General features: G+C 36.3%; 2 protein-coding genes across 9 annotated transcripts in view; both read right to left on the bottom strand.

Moving 5' to 3' along the window:
- Window positions 1-389: 389 nt before the first annotated feature.
- LOC145942298 (uncharacterized) lies at window positions 390-9544 on the bottom strand. Its single transcript, XM_083048899.1, has one exon. It carries the CDS (start codon window positions 9474-9476, stop codon window positions 9198-9200), a length of 279 nt encoding a protein of 92 aa, XP_082905025.1. The 5' UTR covers window positions 9477-9544; the 3' UTR covers window positions 390-9197.
- Window positions 9545-9722: 178 nt separating this feature from the next.
- Window positions 9723-21780, bottom strand: part of Chi (LIM domain-binding protein 2 Chi) — a 151056-nt gene continuing 138998 nt past the window's right edge. For 3 of the 8 annotated variants that reach the window (XM_083048878.1, XM_083048827.1, XM_083048860.1), the window contains 7 exons: window positions 15643-15745; window positions 14264-14436; window positions 13441-13644; window positions 11285-11417; window positions 10306-10430; window positions 9961-10212; window positions 9749-9875 (listed from right to left, as the gene is read on the bottom strand). In XM_083048878.1, coding sequence (XP_082905004.1) covers window positions 9762-9875; window positions 9961-10212; window positions 10306-10430; window positions 11285-11417; window positions 13441-13644; window positions 14264-14436; window positions 15643-15745 — 1104 coding nt within the window. In that variant the 3' untranslated portion in view covers window positions 9749-9761. Of the gene's footprint in view, window positions 9876-9960; window positions 10213-10305; window positions 10431-11284; window positions 11418-13440; window positions 13645-14263; window positions 14437-15642; window positions 15746-21780 lie in introns of all 8 variants that reach the window. The other 5 variants (XM_083048886.1, XM_083048869.1, XM_083048853.1 and 2 more) reach the window with 4 other exon arrangements.

Genomic DNA, 21780 nt, shown 5'->3' with positions numbered 1-21780 from the left:
GTACCCTAGTGCAATAAATTGTCATTCGATAGGGGCTTTTAGTATCCCAGCTGGCTACTAGGGGGGATTTTGACAAGCGCGTATGCGATCTATATAAATCCGATATATCGATGATAATTCGATATATCGGCGCGTCGAGTTCTTTGAAACTAGCCACTAGTAGTGATGACCAGTGTTCGTTAAATGCGTTGCGATTTCCTTTCTTTTAACGAAATAATTTAATTAAATTCTTCGGAAAGCGGAGACAAGTGTAATGTATTGATGAACGTCGCACACGAAAGACTATTATAGATAAAAATATATCGTTCGTTATATTAAAGATCATGTATTGTGCATGTTAGATGTCGAGAATAAAGCATCGGCAACGGATGAGGTTGATTACAGGTAAGTTTCGGATATCGTTTTTTTATTAACGTTTTATCTCAGTTACAATTTTGATTACATACATATAATGTGGATCCTTCTTTAAACACATGGTTGCTATGATACAAATGACGAGGATAAAAATTTGGAGTGCGTAAAAATGTAATTAGATGACAATTTTATTTTTGTTTTCATTTTCATTTTTTTTTTTTCCTTTTCTTTTCTTATTACTTCATTGGTCATGGCGATGGGCCAAAAACTTTGTACGTATATTAATATAATATACCGAGTTTGGCCCATGTCCACTATAAGTGGGTAGGTAGGTAGGTAGGTAATATCCTTGATCGCAATTAAATCGTCCCTAATTCGCTAATATTTTACACGCTAACAGTGCGCAATCGTCGCTCAAGACTGATGATCCGGTGTTACAGATCTGATCTCGACCCGCCGATCTCAGGATTGTGTTTCTCACATCGATCACAGAGAGAGAGGCTTTTTCGGAGCTTTCAATGTGCCAAATTCAAAGGACAGTATTTACAGAAGACGGCAACATGGTGAATGATTATTATATATAAATGACGATATACATATCTTTCTTGCGTCTTATTTACTTGCTTATAGACATCAGAAAAATAAAAGTTCTGCAAAATATCACTATCTTTTACGCAGTTAAAAAAAATCACAATTGTATAATTTTATTTTTAATTCGCGTCTAAATGTTCCCTTTTTAATACAAATTTAAATAATAAAAAAAAAGAAATTTTAATTAACTGCAAAAGAGCCAACTATAGTCTAATATGTTTTAACGATAATTAACATTAATTTGACATTTTTAATCGAAGAAAATAATTGAATCGTAATAATTTGACAAAAAAAATCGCGTTCTCTTCGCATTTCGATTCAATAATTCGAGTTATAATCGGACGAGGACAAAGGTGAAGGCTTTAAAAATGCCTCGCCAGGACGAAAATGAGAAGAAGTCCTCTGAACTTGGAACAACGATGTATTTGCCTTCGCTTGTGTTCGTCGTGCAGCGACGAGTGGCACGCGTTTTTCTTTCCCTCCCTTAGCATTATATACAGGACTGACCATTTATCAACAATTATTTGGAATTATCATCCTTTAAGATAAACAGCATCGGGTGGACAACAGGGTGAGAGACGCTAAATCGGTCTAGAATCGCGGCTACGATAATTATTCGACTTTCCGCATCGCGCTTCCGATAATACTAATCATCAGCTTCTCCTGAGATTCGGTCGGTGATATGCAATTTGATTCGAAGATAGTTGTAAAGTTCTGCGTAGATCGCGGCGTAATAATTGCGGGATTTCGGTATTCCAAGTCGTGTAAGTTATATTATAGTATTGATGATCGAGGAACGATTAGGATACAATCTTAAATAAACGAGTAATTAAAAAATTTGGCAAAATTATTTTTTATAGAGATAAAAGATCTGAATATATTTCTCGATTCTCATATTTTCTTTTCTGCTTTCTCTAAAATTGAAAGCAAACTGTCAAAAGGATATCAATAAAAATAATTAAAATTAGAGGGTTTAAATATTTCGAGCGGAATTTTTTGTGGAATAATTAAATGAGGAACTTTGACTAAACAAAATCAACCCTACGATTTAAAATTTAAAGAATCGCTCGATCGAATCGACGAGAAGGAAGTGATGCAATAATGATCGCATAGTGCAGATCATTCAACTATTAGATCCCCCAAAAATACGATACTCTTCCTCTCCCTGAATCAAAATGTATTCGAGATCTTTTTGACTCAAAATCGGATCATCATACAGCCAAGAATCTCGTAATCTCGCGAAATAATCGGCGAAATTATCAGTTATATATGATTCGATCGATTCATGCTTTCAGACGTTTCAAATATATCGAATTACATTTAGATTAAAGAGAGGTTTCGACAGAGAAATTAATTCGTTAGAATCTGTAGATTTAACAAATAAATTTGCTCTCCTTTTTAATACTTTCCATTTTCTTGAAATAACAATCGTTATCACGATCAGATTAATCAAGCAAAATGTACTGTTTGGATGAATGAGTCAATTGAACGAACACGATACTCTATTCGCGGACGCTAGATGAACAATTCGTTTATTAACGATCTATTAAATATTAATCGTGAATTACGATGTTGCGGCAAATGTCATCCGTACTAAATCTTGTTGATAAATAGAAATTAAGCTAATCGAAATCGCTTGCTGTTTATCAGTCTGCTTCATCAGATGTGTTTTATACGTCCAGTTCTTGTTTCGAAAAAATCAAATCGAGTCGCATGCAAACATTCAGTTAATAAAATTTAATTAATTAATTAATTCATAAAAAACAACTTGTTCGGTGCAGATAGTCCTGTGTCAATTCTAGAAACGACTGGACGATTTATTTACGCTCTGAATGCAAAAGTTTGTAAAATATATGTCACGAGAATATGAATCTTTTTTACGCTGCAAACGTAACTAAGATGCGTCAAAATGCAATCAAATTGTTTTTATATTGCAAATAATAACAAGATCAGTAATAAGGAAAATAATAACGTCGAATGACGCATTGCAGATACTTTTGTCCTAGCCTATTATTCTCCTTATTAATCCTATTATTATTTGTATTATCGGATCTGAATGCATCTCGAAGTAGACAGAACTTCCGCGTCCTAATTCGCGATTAATCAATAATGCGTAAAGTCAAATCGCAGCAATAATCGCTAATTGTACACCGCGAGACCTGCTAGGCCTAGTATTGACAATTATAAAAAATATGGCCAAGATAAATGCTATTACAATAATCATATCTAAGTACGGTAGTTAGCTAATTTTGAGATATAAGCCGAAAATGATTTTGAATGATTTCGAGGCAGATAAAAATTTAAGTTGTTCCCCATTCAATATCAATCGATTTTTTTTCATGACTTCATGAATCACACAATTTGCACAATCGCGAAAGATTTAATAATTAAAGGTCATCCATTTTAATACGCTTTTAATAATGCAGCTTGCAACAAGAATTCGACGCAAATTTATTCAATTTCTCTGGCACGTGTAATTATATGCATAATAATTTCATCAACTGTAAAATGAAAGTTTCAATCGCTAGATAAAATCAGTAAAAATAGATTTCATAGATGCTAATTAATAATCTCATATTCATGTACTCATTAAAGAATAATTTTCAAAAATAATTAAAATTGATTCAGTGCGTGATTTTTAATTTGATTGCCATTTCTACTTGCTTGTAGAAAATCTCATTATTTTTGTTAGTATGCTAAAATTCGCAAAATTACTTTGCAATTCTAAATAAGTAGTCTAAAAAAGGAAGATACATATTTAAGACTCTAAAAAACATAATATACATATAATTATAGTTTGAAAATTTAAGAATCAAAATTTCTAAAATACACAAAGTGTTAATCAGGAAATTTTTATACTCGCAATAAAACAAGTAAATCATATTCGTTGTATCAAAGCTGCATTACAATAACGTGCGAATCAAACATAATGATCTCAGCCGAATTAGATAAAAATAGAAGATTCACTAACGAAATTGCACTAGACCTTTGATTGTTCGCAAGAGCGTCGAGCATCACGCAACAAAGACAAAGTAATTAACGCAAAATCACGTTAAGTAATTAAGAAATGATATGTTAACGACTTTTCGTAATACATTTTCCATTGTCTTTCGCACTCGTCGTCCTTTATGAGCGGTTGTACATTTCGCACGGAAACGAGAAGCGCGACTTCAAAGGGCAAGCGTTTCAATTTTATCCCGGCAATCTCTTTTGATAGCCATAGCGAAAGATTCAGCATTTATATATATTGTATATATATATATATATATTTTTTTATATATATGTATATATATATATATATATTTTTTTATATACGAGAAAATTTGCGCGTCTTGCAGATGCAGGTTTCGAAGAAATACAAAGAAAGAAGGGAATAAAATGCAATTCGAAATTAAAAAGCCGCTTTCCCGCAGATTAATTCCTATGACCCTAGGTCATCCGCCTTGTGTGCGATCTGTCACTCTATTATGATCGATACTTTCACTGAGCCCGCCGAGCCCGTTGTCCCTCCGCTTTCCTCTTGCACATTAAAAAAAAAAACTTCGTACAAGTATGACCCCCATACAGTGATAAACAATCACGAGGAGACTATTGCTCGAGACATTCCCCATAGAAGCGACAACTCGTAGAAGCATTGTTTGAAATTAAAATAGCTTTTGAAGAATGAAGATGCGGCCGAGAGTTTGCGTGTCTCATCTCGCATCTCGTGGCTATTTTCTTAACGCTGTTTCGAAGTGCATCGCCAACTATTCGAACGGAACACAAATTAAATCAATAGATAGATAGATTCAGAAAAGAAAAAGAGAAAAGGTAGGAAGAGGGAGAAAGAGAGATAATTGAACACAAATGATACATACTTAAAAAAAAATATATCTAACGTAAGGTTGCGCGAGGATATCCGATGATGTTTGCTAAATCTTCATCAATCATCTGTCTATCAACAATCTGAAGACTGATTCCACCGATTAATTCGACTCGAGCGGTTCTTCATCTCCTTGTATAAGATTCGAGCTAGAAAGAGAGGAAGAATCGATAAAAATACCGCGGTTGAAAAAGTTAATCGTGATCGATGAGTGAAGCCAGCCCGGTAAAATGTTCGCTGGATAACTTTACAAATGACATTGCGAATGTGTGACTAGTGTGCGATACCGCGGAATGTCGAGATGTCTTGTTTGCTCGCAGCAGCTCGAAAAGCTGCACGTGAACCGCGCGTTTATGTACGGATCGGACTACTATAACAAAAGATCATCACAGTCCTTTCCTTATACGGAGGGGCAAAATCGTGCCGCTCGAGGCCTAGGCGATGCACTTTCTCCCGGCAAGGATCCCTCGAGTTTCCGTACCGTAAGTTTTCGCCTCCGCGCGACTCCACCGCGTTAGGTAGTAATTGTATTTTGTTTATTCGCGACTTGGTCGCGCGTCTTGGCCATGGATATATTACATAATATATATTACGTTATATATTTTATATATTACATATATATATATTTAATATATTACATAATATATTACGTAATATATCTATGATCCTGGCGCTGCGCTACTTTCGAGTTTCGGCCTAAAGGAAAATGCCTTTTTAAGTGGGGGCATTTATAATTTCGGCTTTCGTGCGTGTTTCGCTAACAATTAAAAATTTATTCGCCTATTACTTATCATTTCGTGTATTTTTTGTCGTTTAAATTCAATTCACATTATTTGGGTATAATAATTAATTAATTAATTAATTAATTATAATAGTGTCATTATAATTCGTAATAATATACAACATTTGTCAATAGATCATTTATGCTAAAACCCACCGCATGCTCGTGTCGAAATCTCTCGCATTCGTACATTCTCTCCCGTACATTCACGCATATACACACGCGCTCCTAAACACGTGCGTTTTCTTTCTCTGCTCACACACACACACACACACACACACACACACACACACACACACACACACACACACACACACACACACACACACACACACACACACACACACACACACACACACACACAGCGATTTCGCTTAGCTTTCTCATTCTTTCTCCCTCTTATACGCACAAGTATATTTTGCGAAAAACACCTTTCTCTTGCTTTCGCACACTCTCACGCCGTGGGACTGTACTGGCTTCACGCGTGGCTTATCTAACTAATTCACGAATCTTTTGTGTGTGATTCTGGAGCAAGTATATATGCATGTAACTGTGTATGTACGTGTAAATGCGTGCGCAACGACACGCGCGCGTGTCTCTTTTTTTTTTTTATCTCACACGCCGACTCTCGCTCTCAGTATATTCTAAGTATAAGCCACATTCGCTCTCGTATCTGTCTGTAGCCTATTTTATTTCAATCTAAGAAAAAAAAGAAGAAAAAATGATACAAGATCAATGTAGTGCAGCAGTACACGCGTTCGCATTTAAAAATCAGCGAAATAATATGAGAACACAATGGCGATCTCTCGGAGGAGGAAAATCATAAGAATGATACTCGTGTGATGCACACGAGTACGTCCGATGATAGTCTTTGTACACATCTCAAAATATATTCCCGCGCGATTTCCGATCCGATGCCACAAAATGCAGAAAACATTGCTCTCTAAAGAGGACATAAATTCCATGGACTTGTATATGTATATATGCGCCCCGTATCTTTCTCTCTTTTTCAATTGCTCCTTCTGTGTCAAAAATCTGACAAATAATCGGATTCGATTCGTTCCTTCGCAGACCAGAAAATGGTCCGATTTACAAAGATCCCGAAAACACGATGCACTGCTCTGATTGTTCAGAAAGGAACACCGTTCTTTGGACTACAGTTAAAATCGAATAAACAATATAGAAGGATTTGATCTTAAACTTTGCGCAACAGAAATTAAAAACTAGAGACCTTTTCTCGTTGTGACGATGCAGATTCGATTACATATATATTATATATATAAAATACATATATTATATATGTAAAATACATATATTATATAAGTAAAATACATATATAATATACATAATATATAAAATACATATATTATATATGTAATATATATTATACATATATTATATATGTATTTGAAAAGTTTGAATTCCGAAATCGAAGCAGAGCTCGTACAAAGATCGTACTCAAATGATAATATGCGGGAAAACGCCAAAGGAATCGCAGAATTCGTGTGATGTATTATAATTATAACTAAAACAATGTTCCCCTTTCTTACATTTCGACGCGCGATAATGTGTAACTTTGAATCTCATCAACGCAAATTGTCTTTCCATGTACGTACATGATGTGAATACTTAAAATATTATATTTTTTTTCTAATTTGAAGTTTGAATGAATTGTTTGCAACGACGATTCATTATAAGCAATCATAATCATTGTACATGGAAAAGATTCGCGAGAATCAAAGATCACATTTAATTAATCATCAAATATTATACCGATGATTTAAAAAAAGGAATAATTTGATATTCTTTTTAAAAAACATCTGAATGCTAAAAGAAGGGAACACGTAACGAATCACAAAAATGTAAAAAATAGGAACAAATGCGACGCGTCTAAACATATAATGAGGAACATACATGATGTTAAAAATGTAACGCGCAAGGAACTTTATTCAAGAAAGATTTACATGTTCGTATCGTATGTGTTTTGTGTGTATGTATATTTTCACCGACGTACATTGTGTACATTGTATCGAATCACCACGCGCACATACATTACTAACATGTTAAATAATATTATAAAGTTTCCTAATGTTTCCGTTAAAAAAGCCCTGGTTAAAAGTAGAAACATGATCAGATCAGTGAACGTAAAGTATTCACCTGGATATACCCCACATATAAAGTTAAAAGTCACATATAATTCCTAAGATGTGAGTACGTGCTGTGCTACGTATCGTAAATACAAAACACGAAGCATTTTGTTAAAAACGCTTTTACATTTTCTTTTCTCTTGCACTGTGGAGATTGATAACGTGTTGTCTCGATTCCAAGAATATTTTACACTTATGTTACACGCGTACCAATAATGTCGAACGTTTGGAAACGAGGTCCCTCTTACATGCTTAACGTGCAAAATCTTACACTTTCCGTGGTTCGTCAAATAATTATAATAATAATAAAAGATAAACTTCTATAACGAGCCCTCGGGATAGTAACAGTAAACTGCAGATTTATGTGCGTTGACGTTCGATCAATCCCCGCATTTAAAAACATCTTTGAATCGAAAATGATTCTGTCTAGCTCTCTTTCTATCTCACACACACATACACACACATTCTTTTTCTCCGATTTATTCATCCAAATCCTTGCATACTCACTTTTTTTCTTTCTTTCTTTCTCTCTCTCTCTCTCTCTCTCTCTCTCTCTCTCTCTCTCTCTCTCTCTCTCTCTCTCTCTCTCTCTCTCTCTCTCTCTCTCTCTCTCTCTCTTTCTCTCTCTCTCTCTCTCACACACACACACACACACACACACACACACACACACACACATCCCGAGCATATATTCTCTCCCATTCATACCGCACATTCTGCCCAACTTGCACACTGACATTTGCACAAATACGTACTTACGATATAGTTCTTACAATATTTTATATTCATTTACTCTATTAATTATATCAATACTGTTGACGGATAGAGATTCATTCACAGCTCGCACTAGAGCGGACAATCGTCTCTGATGCGTGTAGCATTCCTTTTTCTCGCTTTCTACTTTTTTGTTCAAAAGCGATCTTTCACTGTGCAGTCACATTGTATCTTCCACCTTTCATATTTAATATAATTTTTGACATAAAGTTTTTATCACACGCTAAAACGCTTTGACCTCTTTTATTTCAGAGATCATTGTCCATCCGCACGGTATTTCAAAACGATATAATAATTCACGAGTAAACGGGTCCAAAATTCTTTTCTATTTATCTACCGCTTCCTTCTCTCGATTTCTTCGTGATCTTCCCATATCATCGTGACGGTTTCAAAGATACCATTTCCCCCTCCCTTCATCCGTCCAAGAATTAGAAAAACGTTACGAACTCGAGCAGACTGCCACCGTACATAAGTTCGTTTTCATCTTTATCCTCGATAGCGTCGCAACATCGACTGCAGTAGCGCTGCAGGGTCGCTCGACAACTCGGCACGGTATTTACCTATCGTTGAACCAGAGAGCACTTTAGTACAAACGTATTTCTCGCTCGCAACGAGTTCCGTACGTTCTCTGCTGGTCCAATCACCCAGTTTCTCGCGCGAGATGATCCGTACGTCCTCCAAAATGTAATTACTTGTGACCGCGCTGCGCGAGAAAATATTCAATCTGCTGCAGACAGAGCAGTTGCTGTACCAGGCTCTGCAGCGGATCCTGACCAGGTTGCAATTGACCCTGCTGCTGCTGCCCCTGGAGTCCTTGCGGCTGCGTCAAGCCTCCACCAGTAGGCTGAGCAGACGTAGGCGGCAGCATCGTGGTGCCCGGAGCTGATTGCTCGGCCAGCAATTGACGCTGCAGTTGCTGCGCCTGGTAATGAGCCATCGCCATCAGCTCCGAGGACTCCATGCCCATCGAGGCGGCGGCAGCGGCGGCTGCGGCGGCGGCGGCGGCGGCGGCCACGTGACCCAATTGCTCCGGATGATGGTGGCCCGCCGCTGTTGCTGGCAGACCGGGTTGGCAAGCCAACGGCGGAAATACACCAACGTGCGACGACAACCTGCCAGCCGTGGAGCCGGCCGCAGAAGCCAGATAGGCGGCGGCAGTGGGGAGGCTAGGATTCTCGCCCCGCTAGGGAGCCACGTTCTTGGGCCTGCGCCCCCGTCGCCCCCTGGTGGGGGGGCGCGGGGACTCCTGGCCTCACTGGCTCACCGCGGGGCTCTTTTTGTCTTGCTGCTGCTGACTGGCGTCTTGCGTTCCCTGTACACCCGCGGCTGCACCCGCTTGACCACCCTGGACACCCTGAAACGGATACTTTTTTTTAATTTGTTGATAAACCGAGCATCCCTGATATTGATTCTTCAATATCCTTGTTAAATATTCTATATAAATTAATTACATATGTTACCTGACTGCCTGGACCACCCTGTGGCGGACCAGGACCACGATCTGGCGGCCAGGAATTGCCAGGTGTCGGTTCCGAATGGAACTGATGAGGATGCGGCGGTGGACCGCCGGCCGCATCGTGACTATGAGGATCCAAATTGTTCGCGGCATCGTATTGTGTGTTCTCCAGCCTCGTGATCAGTCGTTCATCCTCATCCCCGAACTCGCCACCCATTAAAGATGGTTCACCCACGACCATCACATCCTGGATCAATGCAAAAGAAAGCATTTCTAGTTAATGCCTGCCCTCTTGCACGATCGAATAAAGCCGATCGAGAAAGTTAATCGAGACATTTACTTGCGACGCTAGGGAAAAATTTGGTCCTGGTGAACGCTTTTTACTGGGGGCGGGCGGTGCGTTGTTGCCCGGCCCCGACGTACTGCCCTTTCGCTTTCTTCTTTTGCTAGCCGGTCGCTGGGATTCTGGAAATAATTGGTTCATCGTGAACACGACGCTGTGCGCATTCGATCGCCAACGCTTGGCCACGTGTGTGTAGGCTACACACTGATAAACTTAAGAGCACTACCCAGCTGTGGACCTTTCTCATCATCAAAGGTCTCTGACACGCACAAGCACAAGCATGCATTGATAGACGAACAAATACATAGACACAAGTCAGGTCTATTTCTTTCACGCGCTACTAAATACTTTGCACTCTCAAGCGATTTTTACAAAGAAACATGCTTGGCATGATAATACATAGTGTCGTAGCTGCTTGGTTCCACGGTTTTGTTATTTTTAGAAAGATACCGGGAGAAAGCGAATTAGAATGCGAATTTATTCAAAGTTGTATAATATTGCAAGTGAAATAAGAAACGCGATGCACTTGTAAGCGCGATAAAGACGAGCGCAGTAACGCAACATCAAGCGATCGAAAAGTAACGAGCTGAATCATTGATACGTATATTTGCAAAATAAAAAATAAATTGACATTTTAATGTAACAGAAATGCTTGATTCGATCATGAACTCAACTATTCGTTAAGTGATTATCAACAAAGCAAAGCAACGTTGCGTCGGCAACCCTGATAAAATCGTCCATGAGAAAACGAATTTAATCGTTGGAGGATTCGGTGCAAAATCGGAAAACTTCACGCTCGACGAAAGAACAGAAACCGATAGAACCAAGAATCGCGACAAGAGTGGCAAAGAAAACCGACGACAACAACAGTACGTCGTTTCGCGAATGGCAAAGACCGATCTCGTTGTCTATCAGGATCGATGGTCGTTCGGCTCCACTGGCTGGTGCTTCTCATGTAAAGCAACTGTTCGTCTACCTCTCTTACCCGGCGGGGCAACTATCCTCTGCCATTTCTGGAACAAGGTTGTCTTCAAGCAATCACGAGGTGACAACGCATATGCTTTATGCCTCGACATCAGTTCCTGCATCGGCTCCAAAATCACGCATAACTGTAACAGAATCGCCTTATGTATTCAACTCAATCCTAATAGAAAAGTCGCTCGTCTTTCGTTCTTTAACTTTGAAAATATACGGAAAATTTCCCTATAATTTTAAGCCGAATTAGGTGTTATTAAATATACGCAATATTGTATAATTCCATAGAAGATGAGTCTTCTATAAATCATTTAGATATTTTTTGCAAGTTTAAATGTATGAAAAAATATGTAGAATCAATTTTTAGACATAATTATACACACATTTAAAAAAAAAAAAAAAATATATATATACTATATACATATCTATTAAGTATCGGGTGTGTGAAGTTGGCACCTTTATGTTATATGCTGTCATAGTTCTGTTAAGAGTTCTGAGTTATTTAGAACCATAGGAAGAGTTCTTGATAATTTTTAGAAATAGTTCCGGTCATTACAATAACGAAAATCAGTTTCAAAAAATATGGGTGCCACCTTCACATTTTTTACACATCGAGTTCCAATAGTTTTGAGCAGAGTTTTAAGGTTCTTTAAATAGTAATATATTTCCTGATTATTTTTTGAAAAAGTTCTGCAATTTTTAGATAAAAAAAACGTATCTTCAATATTGAAAGTATGTTTTTTTATCTCTATAAAAATTGCAAAACTCTTTCAAAAAATAATTAGGAACTATAAACGAAAAAAAATAACGCGAGTGCAAGTGTTTCGAAACTTCTACGAGAAGGAGGCCCGGGGAGGCATCGGGCAACAAAGGAGCAACCGTGAGGTGAGTAAATTTAAATTGTTTAATAGTTTTATAGTTTTATAGTTCCTGATTATTTTTTGAAAGAGTTTTGCAATTTTTATAGAGATAAAAAAACATACTTTCAATATCGAAGATATTTTAAAAATATCAAGTTCTGGGGAAAGACGTTAGAGTTCTGAATCGTACTCGATAAGACAAAAAAAAACGTGAAAACCGCATGGCTCTATCTATTATAGTTTCGAAGAGATTGATTTTTTAAAATTAATACATTTTTACGAAACATTTAGAAAATCACGAACTTTAACGTTTTTCACGAGAACTTGATATTTTAGAAATATTTTCGATATTGAAGGTACGTTTTTTTATTTAAAAATTGCAGAACTCTTTCAAAAAATAATCAGGAACTATATAACTATTTAAAAGAACCTTAAAACTCTGCTCAAAACTATTAAAACTCGATGTGTAAAAAAATGTGAAGTTGGCAGCCCTATTTTTTGAAACTGATTTTCGTTATCGTAATGACTGGAACTATTTCTAAAACTTATCAAGAACTCTTCCTATAGTTCTAAATAACTCAGAACTCTTAACAGAACTATGATAGCATAACATAGGGGTTCCAACTTCACACACCCTTAAGTATCAATGTATAGAATAAATAAAATTATTTCTCTGTATCTTCAAACTCGAACAAGATATGTAAATGCTTTGTTTCTTGCGATTCATCTTGTACTCGTAACTCGAGAATTATTAATGTTTCAAATCGATAGAAATTAATTTCAAGTAAAAACTTTTCATTAAAATTCAAATCAAGCTCTCCTAATCATTCTATATTTTCGTACGCATTAATATCATTATATTACATTATGCAGTGAGTGTAAAACGATTAAATGACACTTAAAGAGGAATATTTGCAAATTGACACACCCTCTTGCTGCAATTATCTTCTAGCTATAGCTTGGTATATATACTCCGATTGATTAATCATATTTTCTCATTTTCAATTAAAATTACGTACATATTCACGTGTGTGTATAACTATTAGAATAATGATATTATATTTCTTTATTTTAAACTTGCAAAGAAAAATCTATTTTAGAAGTTTTTATCATCGAAAAAGCAATTTAATTTACATCTACTCTATTTGTTTGTAATCTTTTAAAAATTCGATCGCTTTCTATCGCGTAAGAACATTCTATATACGTAAAGTTTCGATTCAATTTCTACGCAATCAATCTAGTACTAGGTACATTAACGTATAATTAAGATGACACTCGCATTACAAAAGATACGTACTCTAAGGTAGTTTAGAGTGAAGTTCGACATGCCCTGCCTGGTGATGTTTTTGCTGATCTGATCGATCATCGTCGGGTCCTGCTGCATACCGACAACGGATCTCGGCACCAGTTCTCGATGCGTTCTCACCGACATGTGCCACGACTTTATCCTCATGAGGTCGTCGAAGGTGAACTCCAATATTAACCTGCCCTCCGTTAACACCTGAAATTAGAAATTCGAATAACAATGATATACCCTGCCTTATCTCACTATTTCGAGAGTATTCGATTTCGCGCGTCACTGTCGAGGAAGGAAGAAGAAAGAGAAGAAGAGAGTTCGCAGAAACTTGTGTTGGGAAACAGTTTTGCAGAAACTACGGAAATCCAATTAAACTTTAATCCCTTTTATCTCTATAATATTTTTCTTCCTTTAAAAGAAAAGGGCGATTAATTTTTCTAATTATGCCAAATTAAAACAAGGTGCATTTTTTATAGCGATTCCAATATCTCTGTTAAAAATATATATTATGTTTGTAATAGGAAGAAAAAAAGATAGGAGAGAGAGAAACAGGAATAGGTTGACAGAATAAGGCTAACGTTTGGAAACTTGTGAAAAACGGGACGACAAGATACTCAATATATATATTTTCGTATAAACATGTCGACACCCTCGCTAATAGAATATTCGTCTCGGTCAGAAATATATTTTTTATATCAAACATAGTATCTCGATATTTCTAGAAACGAATTTGAATTTAATGTCGCGTCGACAATTAAATTCAGATTCAACACATTATAATAAATTTTTTTTTTATTAGATGTAATATAAATTCTGCTCGTACCTTAGTGAACATCGGTTTCCCGTATTGCGTGACCATCGTGCACTGATCACAGTCCAGGGTTATACTGGTGTTATGAAACGACTCCTTCTGATTCTTCAAAGTATAGTAAAGTTCTGTAACGCCGCCATCGAATATCGAACGGAAGTACCTAGGTATTAACGTCCTTCCTATCGCTAAAAGGATAAAAGTGGAAACAATTAGAAATAAATACAAGAAGAAGACGCGTTGCGCGAGAGAAAGACGAAGCGATTATTAAGATGGACAGCTCTATCTTAGATCGATCGATGGGTTGTTTCGCGTTTAGGTACAAAATCTCTCTCGATAAATACGACGAGGAAGATATATACATCTTCGTGAAAAGTTGCCCGTAAATGAAATTTCTAACGCAAGTAAAAACAAAATTGACACATTTAATTCCAAAGCTTGACTTTATAATCTATCGCAAAAAAGATGCATGATGTAAATAAGACGCAAGAAGTAATATATATTGTATATATGTATATATATATATATATATATTATTAATTTATATAATATATTATTATATATATTATATAATTATTATTATTAATTTATATATTATTATATAAATGTGATGGAAATTAAATATATATACATATATATATTTGTAATGAAATATATATATATAAATGTGTAAATCGTTGTGTAACAAGGTGGTGAGGAAGAAAATTTCTCTTTAATTGCAAAGTAATGCATCTCGCATTACCGCATCTCGTCTTACTGTACGGCGAACTTGTCGTTTATATCCGGGCGACAACCGACAACGACATGCATCCGCAAGACATGTAATCACGTTGTCGTCGTATATTATCGCGACGGTGTGTGTACGTGTGTGTGTGTGTGTGTGTGTGTGAGAGAGAGAGACAACTGACATTAAAATCCACCAACTGCAAAATTGCCGCTCGGTGGCACGTCATTATTTAAAACACAGGCGGTATCGTACGAGCTTGCCAACGATTAAGTATCAGTAGCGATACTCGCGATATTGTCAAGGTGTAAAAAATTATCTGGTACAAAAATCGAACGCAGATAACGAAAGCAGATATCGGAGAAACTCTCTATTTCAGAATGTTACCAATGTCTGTCTCTCGAAAAGATGTTTTGCTCGAAACTCAATTTTTTTCCGCGTGTGCTTTCGTCAATTTTATAAATTACAGACATCTCTTTTCTCTACCGCCTCGTTTCTTTGATCAATTAAATGTAGATATAACGAAGGAAAATGTGTTTTCATTAATTAGAAATAAAATTTTACACACATATGTCGAGATGTCGATTTAAAATAAAGTAAAATCGATTTTTCGCAATTGATTTCACTATATAAATTTTCAAAAACGTCTTTTCCGTTCAATGATACTTACAATATCTTTTCGGTCCATCTTCCAAGCAAACGTGAAGGGTGAGGGTGGCGTCCTCCTCGAAAAACTCGTTCGCGAAGGCCTCCCACCAAAGGTTGTCACTTTCCTAAATAGAACAGAGAGAAATACAGAAAGGATTAGTTTGCGTGATATATCCCATAAATTTTCTTCTTTCGGCACATGTGTATATATCGATGATATTATAAATCGCGCCGATTTATTTCACGAGTCGCAAATCGGAAACAATCGAAAGTGGCGAACGAAGGGTTGGCCGGAGGACAGAATTACAGCGAGATGAAAAGAAGAGAGAATGAAAAGGTAGCACCTCCTCCCACCTTGCAAAGAGTCACACGAAGGGCGCGGAAAAGGCTGAGGAGAGGAGAAAGAGAGAGAGAAAGCCTGGTACCTCGGCGCTGAATAACACATGACTGTCTGGCTTGAAATTATAGCATTCCGCCCCCTCTCTCAGTCGTAGGAACTACCCCCTGGCTCTGCTGTTCACCACGCTTTCATTCAATTATGCATCTCCACCTCCACTATCCTCCTAGCGCCCTTCCAGGTCCACCTATCCCCCGCGGGTGCTTCACTTATTATTATTTTCCCGCATACAGCTCTCGTCAGCTTTTCTCTCGCGCGCGAAAAATCGCTGTCGTCGATGATTTCTATAATAACAATCCTGATTCGAGAAGCCGCAAACACTATCGTGAATCTGCTGTGTGTGTGTGAAGCTAGCATGTCCTTTAATGGAAAATCATAAATAATTGAGAGTTCTGGCTTTATTTTTAATAATTTTAGAGTTTTTGATAGTTTAAACAAATAGCGTTAATTTACTAATTAAATTTTAAAATAAAAATGTTATAAAAATTAAAATAATAATATGTTGTAAATAATATGTTATAATACCTTATTTTTGATTAGTATTTTTTGGCAGAAATCCGCTGATAACTGTCAAAAATATTAATCGAGTTTAAAGTATTATAACATATTATTTTAAAAATTAATTAGCACAAATTAATGCTTTAATCAGCTGATTTCTGTCAAAAAATATTAATAAAGCGAAAATTTGCTAATTAAATATTCTAGCTTACATATTTATATTTATATTGTGTACGTTATAATTTGCTAATTAAATTTTAAAATAATAATATGGTAAAAGTTATAAAATAGTAATATGTTGTAAATAATATGTTATAATACCTTATTCTCGATTAATATTTTTTCTTTCTAAAACTATATCTTTTCGAACGAATCTCCTTCGAGTTTTAATTAATTATTAATATTAAGTCATGTATATAGTATCGCGCGCGCTATTAGAGTGAAGTTGCCGATGTTTGTAGCCTCGGCCATTACCGAAACGTCGCGAGTATCAGGCAGTTGGAGCTGCGTCCCGCTGTGATTAATTAGTAAGCATAATCGTCAGAAACGATTTCTAACCTTTGTATTGTAATATTTATCAATCGCATATCATAATTTCAACGTTAATATGTAGTCGTAATTGTTCGAAACATATATTTCGCGAAAAATTGGATGCAAAATCTCTTGCCAACATAACCCAACTTAATCTGTTTTCGCGCGCGCGAATGTGTTGCGATCCGTCGATATATCTATCGTTAATTCTAGCTTACATATTTATATTGTGCATATTATAATGCGAAATAATAAGATTATTCTAATATATGTTTGTATTTTATTTGTTACAGGTAGCATTGCGATATACAGTGCGATTCACGCGTCTTGTCGGGAGTGTCATTGAAAGTATCGCACGTCGGGAATGCGTGTAAAGTGTCGGACAATCGTAATTATTCGTATTTTCGCGAGTGTCGTGAGTGCTACGAAGGACCAAGAGAGGAGGAGGAGGCCCGAGGAGGCATCGGGCGACAGCGGGGCAACTGTGAGGTATGCAAAATTAAAATATTTTTTCCTAAACTGCATTTATGAAATACTCGACCGTTTCCAGATTTTCAAAACATCCTGCATATATATATACATAATTTGAATATTTTGTTTTCAGATCAATGTGCTGTGTACTACAACTCCACTTTGCACATATCGGTGAGTGAGAAAGTGTTTATTTTACAACATTTCTATAGCGGTAAGAGGGGTGTGTGAAGCGTCTCATTTCGTAGAAACTTAGAAATAATTAAGAGTTCTGGCTTTATTTTCAATAGTTCTTAGAGTTCTTGATAATTTAAACAAATAGTTAAACAAATTCTGGCGATTAAACCAAAGAAAATTCCTAAGGACAAAGTGATATGCTGCGTGAAGTTGGCATATCAATTTGTCCTTAGGGATTTTTTTTTTGTTTAACCGCCAGAACTATTTGTTTAAATTATCAAGAAGTCTATAACTATTGAAAATAAAGTCAGAACTCTCAACTATTTATGATTTTTCACGAAATGATATGCTAGCTTCACACATACGAATCTGCTCAGCCAAGACTTTTGCGACTTTTGCATTTGCGAACGCGTAGAATTATGAATAAATCCTTTTTGAACTTAAACTACATAATTTTTACCCCATTGATATTAAATTTGTTATAATAGAAAAGAATAGTAAGATTTTTATATACAAATTAATTCTTCGGCGATATTATTTTACAAGATAATTTGCGATAAACATGGAATAGATTGAAATACGTTTCATATTTTTTATTATAAAATATTAAGTACTTAAAAAGAGCTTATAAAGAACAAGATAATTAAAATATTTCATTATCTTCGATATAATATATTACGTTATAGTTTAATAAATATTTTGATATAGAATTACCTTACTTAATTTCTTTTTTATACTACTGTGTTTATTTTCATATATGTATATAACGTAAATAATCAACAAATTCATAATTTTACAAAAAAATTATATATACATATACGCATATATATAATTAAATTGAATTAAATTAAACAAATTAAAAAGATCGAAGGAACAGTACACATTATGAGCGACAGAAAAGTTCTCGAATGAAAACGCAACATCCGATGATGGTATGCGAAATGGATTCCGAAATACCAATACACACACTCCTAGGTGGATTGTTTTCTGAGCACATTTACTTTTGTGACAAAACGCTCATTGTCGGAACAACAATTATCATGTTTGCCATTGTAATTTATTATGCGTTTCCGCCACTGCGCTTGTCAATAGGCACCTTTTAATTTTGTACATCGGAAAGTAAACTCAGCTTTAACGTAATGAACAGAGAAACGCCCTCTATACATATATGGACATTAGTGTGTTTAAAGCGAATAATATGAGGGTGAATAATGTTTTTTTCTCGCGCGTTTCCGATCGTGCTAAATCCGATCCGGAAATAAAGAAATAAGACACACACGAGAATGAGATATCGTGGACGCGAGAAACCGGGACGAGTTCTATCACTCTCTACTCGTGTCAAATCCGCATAGACAATCGGTTTCCGGTGCGGCCATCGACACTGCACTCGCAAGAAGATTTATTTCGGACGTAAGCTGCACGGTGCCAAATCAAGCAAACTGTTACCACTCCCGCGCAAATTGATATTTCTGGCAAGCGCGCCTCGGCCCGGATGGAGGAGCCTCGAGAGATAGAGTAGAAGGCGAAACAGTGACACGATAAGTGTAACTGAACGAGCGAAGACGTTGCTCGACAAATGGACGATATTCAATAATGCGAGGGGCCGGGAGAGAGAAAAATTTATTTCTTTTCTCTTCGCGAAACTCTCGATCGAGTTTGTAAAATCATTCGAGCGACGCCGGGATGATCAGAAATCAGCATTTGCGCAATATGTAATGTGTTTTGTCATACGTCTAATGTGAATGACATGTGTTTCGATACATGTTTAATACGTGTAATCTGTCCCGATGATACGCGTATGACATGTATGTGATATATGTTTAGATAAAATAGACGAGTTTAATTTTCGAATTTATAAAGCATATCACAACATATATATATATATATATATATATATATATATATATATATACCTATAAATTTGTATTTTAAATGTATTTTTTTTTAACGTAAAAACTTAGTTTATATATTTTACTAAAAATTTTTTTCGATATTCATATTATATAAATATAAGAATACGTAAGAATCTTTAAAAAAAAAGCAAACTTTATAAACACATTTAATCAGTGTTTTCTTGTTTTATATTAATCTTATCAGCGAATAAAAATCGAATTTGCTTCGAATTAACTTCAAACTTATCGCGGGTGAAAAATCGAAGAAGAGTTTTATTAATCACATAATCAATTCCTTTCAGTTAGTTTTACATTTTCAAAACACATTTTCAAAACTCGTCGAATATCGTAAAAATTTAACGCTTATCATACATATTTTAGTAAGATAATTAATTGCTCGTCAATCATTCGGTATTTCGAACGACATGATAAGCATCTGATAATTTATATAATTTTTCTACGTAGCATCAACATGTTTTTTTCAAAAACATATTACATTATCAAATATTGATTGATGGTCAAAACCTAACAACAGAATAAAATTACAAAAAATAAAACATACAATTCATGTTCGTCAAGATTTCTGACATGTTCTTAAAAATATGCAAAAATTCTAATATTTAATATTTTATAATAATCAATAATTTATTTAATTTTAACGACAATTTCTACTGTTTTAACTGCATCTTGCAGTTATTCGTGTTTAACTATTTATTTAAAAAGCTACAAAATAAATGAGTAAATAATATTTTTGCATACGAAATTGCTTCAGTCTCGTTTTAATTTGTATTTTATATATTAAAATTAAGAATCATAAAACGAAAGATTTATCGTTTTCTTCTAGCTTACGCGTCCCTTAGATTCTGGTTAACGAATAGAATCTAACGAGTGAATAATGTATCTAGGAAATAATACCGTGTTTGCAATTCGATCCGCGTTTTGGCAATTCTATTCCATTCTACATATTCGATCCGATAATTCTCTCGCCTTGAACAAAACCGTCTCCCCTCCGACAATGCGCAAGAAATTCGCAATCGCATTCGTCCGCGCTCTCTGCGGACGGTCGACAATTCAATATTATTCCCGCAAAATAAAAATTGATTCTCTCCGCCATAAACTATATGTCCGGCGAATGACAAGGAAATAACAAAAAGCGACATTCATATACATATATATATACGTATATTTTCAATTCGCCCAAGTTAATAACAGCGAAAATTGCGATGCTGAAACGTACGAAAAGTATAGCATTCGAATTCTCTACATTGACAAAAAAAATGTTCGCAAAAAAGATACTATACGATATACGTTTTTAATATTAAGAGCATTATTATTAATAAATTGCATAAAATTTGACATCGCACTTTGCATTTAACTCGCGCAATCTCTCTCAATTTATTTGCAAAGATTTTATAGAGATTTTAGAGAGAAAGAGAAAGAAGAGAGAGAGAGAGAGAGAGAGAGAGATTATACGTAACGCCTTTATATATTTTCATTAAAATGAACTCGGATATTATAGACGCCGCGCCTATAATATCGCGTTCAAAGGGACCGACAAAGATCTGAATGAGAAAGGGGAGGAAATAAGAGGGGGAGGGAGATCGCGGACGTAAATCGCGCGGCGTGATTTTCGCGCGCATTTTTTAGCGTATTAGCGGTAGAGTTAAATGTAATTTGTCCAAAGAAGAGCGAGCGAAAAGAGAAAGAGAAAAAGAGATCGAGAGACAAAAGTCCACGGTGGAGTTGAGTCGCCCCGGACGCGCGTCGTAATAACTGGGTGGCGGCGTGACGCCGCGCATTTTTCGACCCCGCCGAAAAAATGTCCGGCATCGAGTCGTCCCGAATTCCAGTCCGACTCCGACATACCGGACGCGCGACGAGAAAGAATCCGATGTAATTCCACGGTGTTACCAGGTAGCACACACCGGCCGGGCGTCGCGTTGACTCCCGAGGACGCGGCGTTGACGACGACGACGACGACGGCGTCTCGACGTCGACGCCGTATTTTAAACCCGCCGCCGGCGCTCGCGACGAATAAATTTCTTTTCATCGATTCGGCCGCGTCGACCACGTTCCTCGAGACTGCCCGCGACCGATGCGTTCTTTGCCCCCCTTTTGCCCCTCTGTCGTCCCCCCTCGTCCCGGGTTGACTCCCAAAATTCTCGCCCTTGTCCACGAATTCTCGGCTGTACAC

This window comes from Prenolepis imparis, unplaced genomic scaffold (assembly GCF_030444845.1).
Source record: "Prenolepis imparis isolate NDT839.2.m4 unplaced genomic scaffold, iyPreImpa1.0 SCAF_1, whole genome shotgun sequence".
Classification (NCBI taxonomy): Eukaryota; Metazoa; Arthropoda; class Insecta; order Hymenoptera; family Formicidae; genus Prenolepis; species Prenolepis imparis.
The sequence above is the reverse complement of the archived record's forward strand: the minus strand, read 5'-3'. Positions and strand labels throughout refer to the sequence as shown.

Coding starts and splice junctions, on each gene's coding strand:
- LOC145942298 (XM_083048899.1), bottom strand. CDS start 9,476: ATGGGCATGGAGTCCTCGGAGCTGATGGCGATGGCTCATTACCAGGCG.